This window comes from Physcomitrium patens, chromosome 22, assembly GCF_059467195.1.
Source record: "Physcomitrium patens ecotype Gransden chromosome 22, ASM5946719v1, whole genome shotgun sequence".
Lineage (NCBI taxonomy): Eukaryota > Viridiplantae > Streptophyta > Bryopsida > Funariales > Funariaceae > Physcomitrium > Physcomitrium patens.
In genome coordinates this window covers 13724554-13731193 of record NC_143431.1, presented here as the reverse complement: position 1 = coordinate 13731193, position 6640 = coordinate 13724554, and the positions used below count along the sequence as shown (strand labels likewise).

The 6640-nt window shown below is 38.8% G+C and overlaps 1 protein-coding gene across 3 annotated transcripts; it reads right to left on the bottom strand.

The window, feature by feature from the left end:
* Positions 1-1738: 1738 nt before the first annotated feature.
* On the bottom strand, positions 1739-5888 carry LOC112274640 (uncharacterized). 3 transcript variants are annotated; one of them, XM_024504291.3, is made up of 12 exons: positions 5485-5888; positions 5181-5238; positions 4840-4989; positions 4582-4687; positions 4264-4422; positions 3991-4145; positions 3752-3813; positions 3404-3609; positions 3075-3267; positions 2624-2746; positions 2288-2458; positions 1739-2093 (listed from the first exon to the last, which is right to left on the bottom strand). In XM_024504291.3, the coding sequence occupies exons 2-12, from the start codon at positions 5218-5220 to the stop codon at positions 2022-2024; spliced, it is 1437 nt and encodes a 478-aa protein (XP_024360059.1). In that variant the 5' UTR covers positions 5221-5238; positions 5485-5888; the 3' UTR covers positions 1739-2021. The 3 variants fall into 3 exon arrangements, with proteins under 3 accessions (XP_024360059.1, XP_024360060.1, XP_024360061.1); XM_024504292.3 differs by having other exon boundaries at positions 4582-4725; positions 5485-5885; XM_024504293.3 differs by having other exon boundaries at positions 4582-4695; positions 5485-5885.
* Between the last annotated feature and the right edge of the window lie 752 nt (positions 5889-6640).

The window sequence follows — 6640 nt, the reverse complement described above, 5'->3', positions numbered from 1 at the left end:
CTATCAAGGGGTTTGATCATTTATTATGAGCACAAAAATTTATGTTATCAAGTGACTTGAGCTTTTATAAAATTTATTGGAACATGATTTTGGCTTTCTAGATAACAAATACTACACTTTTTTCATGTAAGCAACAAGGTTTGTAAAAAATATTTCTTATACATGTTTATCTTGTATAAAAGATGAAGTTTTACCTTTAGATTAATGATATTTTTTCTTTTCGAACTTAATCAATCAAGTTTGTATTTAATTGTTTCAACATGCCTCAGCTATGTTTCTTTTTTTTTTCTTTATATAAAACTTTCATTCTTAAAACTCTTCTTTTTCAATGTTTTATAATAATTTTAATTGAAATATTATTTTTCCATCTATTAAGAATATTTATATATTCCAAAAATTAGATACAATTAAGTATTGTTAGAGAAGAGGATATCAACTAAAAATTATATAAATTAATCTTAGAAAAATCAATGAATTCACAAGATTTTTGTACTTATTTGCTAAAACATTCAATAGAGTAAAAATATGTGTGTAGGGCAACTACAGCAATCTATAACATTCTACAAATAAGAATTGTTGAGCTGCAACAAGATTTTAAAACAATTTGTGACAAGAATATATTAAGTAATAATTACAATTTGCAAACTATTAGAATTATAATTTTGTAGTTGCTATGTAGCAATATAAGATAACAAAAAGACACAAGAAGATGCATAAACCACCTTTCTTTTAATTTCTTGCATTCTCTATAACTACCTCTTATTTTATAATAATGTAGGCATTAAATCTTGATATTAGAAACTATTGTTTAAAAGAAGAGATAAATTGTTATTTTTATTTGTGTATATTTTTGAAGATATAACAGATCTTTTCTTATGTAAAGATTTTCTTTTAAAAATAAAAAAGTAAAAAAATAATCTGTATTATAAGCTTTTAATATTCTTTTGTTTTTTTCTATTTACAAAGTATAAAACTACCATGTAGGATATAATTGATTTAATATATATATATATATATATATATATATATATATACAAGTTTTAATAGAATTAACATTATTATTATTTTTTATAGAAATGTGAAAGCAATTTTAAAATCTTTCAAATGTACCAAAAAAAAGTTTGATTATTTTGATGTATGCAAATATTAATTAATGTTCGTTCTTGAACTTTAATTTATTTTTGTTCACAATCACCATGCAAGTTTTTTTTAATAAATTATAAAATAAATAAGTAAATAATTATTTTTAAAATTAATTATATGTATATATATATATTTGAAATAATTCACTTCTGTAATTACAACTTTTAAAATTACAATGTTAAAATTAAAATGAAGTCTTTATAAAACCAATATTATTTTTTAAATAAATGAAAAGTTATAATGTGTTTGGTATCACAACTTTAAAAGAAACTCTTATTACTTGGTGATATTAGGAGTAGATCTACGACATATTTTATTTATGGCCTTGTGATATTATTAAAAGTTGATATACTTTACACTTCTTCATCTTGTGAAAACTATTGGATTTTTGGTGTTCATTGAAGAACTAGTTTCTAAATTGTCACCAACATCATTGAATCAAGGTAGCTCCAGCGATCCAAGCATGCAACTACACCAGGAAGGTCCATTGTTTGAAGAAAACGCCAAAAATCACATTCCAATCGACCAGTACATTTTTAAAATTGCAAACTTGTATCAAGACGATACAACCACGATGCAAAAAAAAAAAAAAAAAAAAAAAAAAAAAAACTCAAATTCTAAATACCATTCTCCATCAGTTGCACGATGGACCCCTTACATCAAGGCATTATTCTGGAGCCTACATGAATTGTTCTCACATTTCACTCCACTTACTGCTTTGGTTCGTGCAGTTCACTAAATGGTTTTTTTGTGAAGTTTCTGAGACTTTCTGGATATGCCAGCCTATGTTCATGAAGTTGAAAGGGTCCGTTGGTAGTACAACGAAAATGTTGTGGGACTGCCGGAGATACTCTTTTGTAATTTTACAGATGGGTGCGTTAGATGACCTCGTCTTTCTTACTTGAATCTACGCCCATTGCCATCTCCTGTTCTGCTGGCGGTTCAGGATTCTGGAATACAGGCCCCAGAAATAAGTTTTCACTTAAACTTGTGCACTTGAGGCACAAAAGCCTACACTCTTTTGAACCATGCATGCACACAATATTTGATATAATTGATCCAGCATATCTAAAGCTTGCAAAACAACACGTATGATTTCTACACGAATTGCTAAGACTGTTTGCACACAAAGTCCAGGACTTACTTTGATTGGCAAAGTGCCATTCTTCTTGGCATGGCGTCGAGCCCAGGTGTCCACCACCACACAAGCACAGGCATCGCCCCAGATATTGGTTGCAGTTCGAATCATGCCCAGCAGCCAGTCCACTGAGTATAACACTGCTACATCGGGGATATATTCTTGTAGGGAAAGTGCCTTCATAGACAATTCAAGGATGGAAACCATTAGAAACATGCGAGAAAAAGGAAATTAAACTCAAGCCATGTTGAAGAATAGACTTCCTAATAATGCTCGGAGTATGAATTGGGTATTAAGGAGAAGACAGCAAATCGGAATAATTAGAGTAGTGGTGATACTGACCTGGAGCACAGTAATCATAGAAACAAGAGCAGAATTAGGAATGGAGGCTGATCCAATGGCTGCCAGTGTTGCAGTTAAGGCCACTACTATCACATTGCCGACTGAGAGAGTTAATCCGTGTGCCTGCCATTACAAAAAGCCTGTCTTTATGCTCGGGAAGACTTTAATATAGACAAACAAAAAAACACAAAAAAAAGAACAAAATGGGGAGATTTCCAGCTGCCTTGACTACTGAAGAAACTTTCAGAAAGCCATCAATAGTCCCAAGTTAAGTATCGGCTCTTCGAAACTACCTCCATGCATTGGATTCTACTTAACGATGCATCGATGAGCTACATGTTAAATTTAGTTAATGACTGAAGAACATGCGACAACTCTCACTGAACTCAGGCTCATAGTGTCTACTTATCCTAATTCAGAAGGCTCACCAACATAAAGTGACGCTGCTCACCTGAACGATGAAAATCACCGACACGGCTTCGTATAGGGCTGCTCCATCACGGTTAACGTTGGTGCCCATTGGGACCACGAAGCGCACTATGCTGGGGACACAACCATAATCCTCTCCACATTTCATGGTCACTGGCATGGTAGCCGCACTTGAAGATGTTCCCACACCGACGAAGATCGCGGGCAGAAACGATCTGCACCATTCATGATTATCAGAACATCGAATTGTGGGCAAACAACAAGGGTCGAGCATTGGGACCAAGCAAAAAATCACGCGGTTAATTAAGTCTTTTGTACAGATTTCAGGGAGGGCGTGCAGCAGCCGGGTACCTTATGACCTTTATGGGATTGTTCTGCGACAAAACAATCAAAGTGAGGGGTAGAAGCACGAAGGAATGAATCAAAAAGCCGCCTAACACTGTAGCAACGTAGAGTGCCAGAGCTTTGAGCAGGCTTATGATGCTGCATGATTTCAGGATGGTGCTTGCCAGCAACGATGCCACTCCAATCGGTGTGCACGCAATCACTGCGTAGATCTGCACAAGGATTGCAACGATGAGGACGCTGGTTCGGAGCTAGTGGCACATGTAAAAATTAGGGAAATTAAAACTTACAGGCAATTCACTAGCTTAAACAGAGAAATCGAATTAGTGAAGAATGTCTTCAATTTGAGCTTACGATTTTCATGAAGACTTCGTTGCACATTTCAAGTATTTGAATTAAAGGCTCAGCTCGTTGCCCTGCAAAATTCCACCGACAAGTTCAAAACTCAGAACAAGGTACAAACCTACAATAGCCTAGACATAAACTCACCCAAGTTATACTCGAGCTTCTCATCCTCGTGACTAGTTAGACGAGGTTTCTTATTTTAAAGAAGGAGCAGATTGGCAGCAGTTGAGAGAACCAGAAAATTCTACCGAATGTGATGAGACCAGCTGCGAAAACAATCGCGAACGTGATGACTCCCAAGAAGTTGGGGGCTGCCGCTGCAGCAACGATGTTGGTGGGGATGATGTCACGTCCAATGTTGAGCAATGAATCTACTGCTGACTTGTCCGCACGTGTGGCTCCCCTGCACCATTGCAAGTATGATGTAAAATAACTCACAACTTGTAGCTCCAAATAATGGCAAGAAACATATTGAAGAAATACTTCCAAAGTGCATCATAATGAAGTCTGAAGAACCATACGTGGCCGTAACGTTAGAGTTGCAGTTGGCGAAGTTATTCGCAGCGAAGGGACGACTTCGACCAGGCCGGATGATGAACACAAGGGCAATGCCCAAGATAACTGCCAGTATCATAGAAAGTAAGTAGTACAGCAGAGACCACCGAATTATGCGTCCAGTTCTGTACAAAGACAACCCAACTTTTGCTCTCTTAGCAATCCAATTCTTTATAAAATTTCTTTCGCATCTAGTCACGCTCAGAATCACGCGTTTCAAAGCTAAGTTACAGATTGTCGAGTGACCAATTGAAAGATGCTGAGATTATGACGCTTCTTATCACCCGCTTCCAGAGTGCCGTAGATTGAATACACCGCTCATCAAAGCAAACACCATGAGAGGTAGGACCAGTTCCTGAAGTGCCCGGATCAGCAGCTCTCCAGGATAGCCTGCCATTCTGTAATAGATTAGTTCCTCCCAAAAAAACCTGAACCAAACAAGGATGTGCGACATGAGGAAACCGTGATCATGTTCCAAAGTTCTCAAAAGGGAATGATGCAGTGCAAATGTTTGATGAGCAGAGGAGGTTGGATGCACATACCTATGAGTGTTATGACAACTGAGGACGGATGGACTGAGTAGAGAGCAGCCCCCAAGATGATGCCGAGCGCTACTCCCAGTAATGTCCACCATATGAGCATTTTCATCCGAAAGTATTTGGACTTGAATCTTTGCCATTTCGTCTTCGTTCCTGCAACGATCAAAAGGAGAGTACCGGCATCAGCCACCAAATGTGCACGCGACGAATTAATTGCTCCGTCGCAGAAGTCGATTCTTTGCAACCAAGAGCCTGACTCTGTTGGTTAAGGATGGACTTCAGATCTTATGCAGCAAGAGAATTATGAAAGAGAGAACAGCATTCACTGAAGAAAATCGAAATACCTGTAGGTTCAATATCTTCTTCTGGTTGAGTAATAGCCATGGCAGGAATTTCTATTTCCTGAAAATCAGATTTGATGTCTGTCAATTCACAACCTCGCCAAACTTGCCATAAAGGACTTCTGTGTCTAGCTACTCACCACCTACCACATCCATGATCCTCAGCAAACGTACAGCTCTGTGCACATCGTTAAGAGCTTCAAAACAATTCGTTGAAGGATCCGTAAATATCATTACTAAGTAAAGATGTTTCAAAGTAATCTGTGACATCAATTCGACTGTCTATGGAATGAAGATGATGCAGTACCTTGATCCTGTCAGTTCCTTCAGAAGCGTCACTGTTTTAACCCGCTGCCAAACCTCCTGTCTAGACCAGCGCAGTGTCGTGACCGATGATACGTGGGCACGTTGAGCTTGCAGTTACCCAACACAGAAATTCCAACTCCTTCTAAAGAAAAATAAACATCGACATTTGCTCAAATCCTCCCCTTGGGAAATACTGTACGTACCCAACAACTCCCGCCTACGACCGTGTCCGGTGGAGCATCAAATGCGGATTGCATCAAGTCGAACCTAAAACAAGGTGTGCCCGTGGGCCATTCAATATCCGAGCCGAAATTCGTACAGACAGACAGATGCCGTCGACCAGGCATCGAAGAGGTGAATGACCACGCAACATACAGTGCAAGTCCCGCTAAAGCTTCAGAAAGTGCCCCAATTGATGGGCTCTAAGGAACCTACTGGCGTATATGTAAAAAATGCAGTGGCAACGAAAGCGGCTCTTGACATACATTCACACAAACAGGATCTCGCCACGAAGTCCTTGACAAATTGAACACAAGGTGACCCAACTGCCCCAAACACCAGCGATTCTCCAAACCTCCAACGCGTCCAACCTGCTCACGACCCAGGATCCATCGCATCGCTAAAGCCTGACATCTTTCACTCGTTACCCACAAGCGTCACAACGCGACACCTTCGGTAAACTGGAACATTGCGAAGATTCGCGGCTGCATCACTACGGTGGGTCTAATTGGAGCCTATCGAATCGGTACGACATTGGCACGGACACAGGTGAATTCGAGTCTGTGCTTGCGATACTCTTTCCCTCAGAGGTGGGGCTTTAGGAATCGTGCGCGTTGTGACGATTATTTTCTCACAACTCACATCTGGCGGTGAGTTCTCACCTGCGACTGGGTTCGCCACTGTTGTGGAGATTCGTCCCGGCTACCAGCTCCACGTTGCTCCGCAACATGGGAGCTGACAGAGGATGCGGATGCCTCCAGCTTCGATATGCCACTCCCACTACTGTGGGAATTAGATACTTTATACAAATAATAGACAGTATGCATAAACATAAATAGAACATAAGTGAATATGTATATGTATATGGATATATATATATATATATATATACATATGGTAGGGATACTAATATAGGGGAATAGTTTATAAAACACACT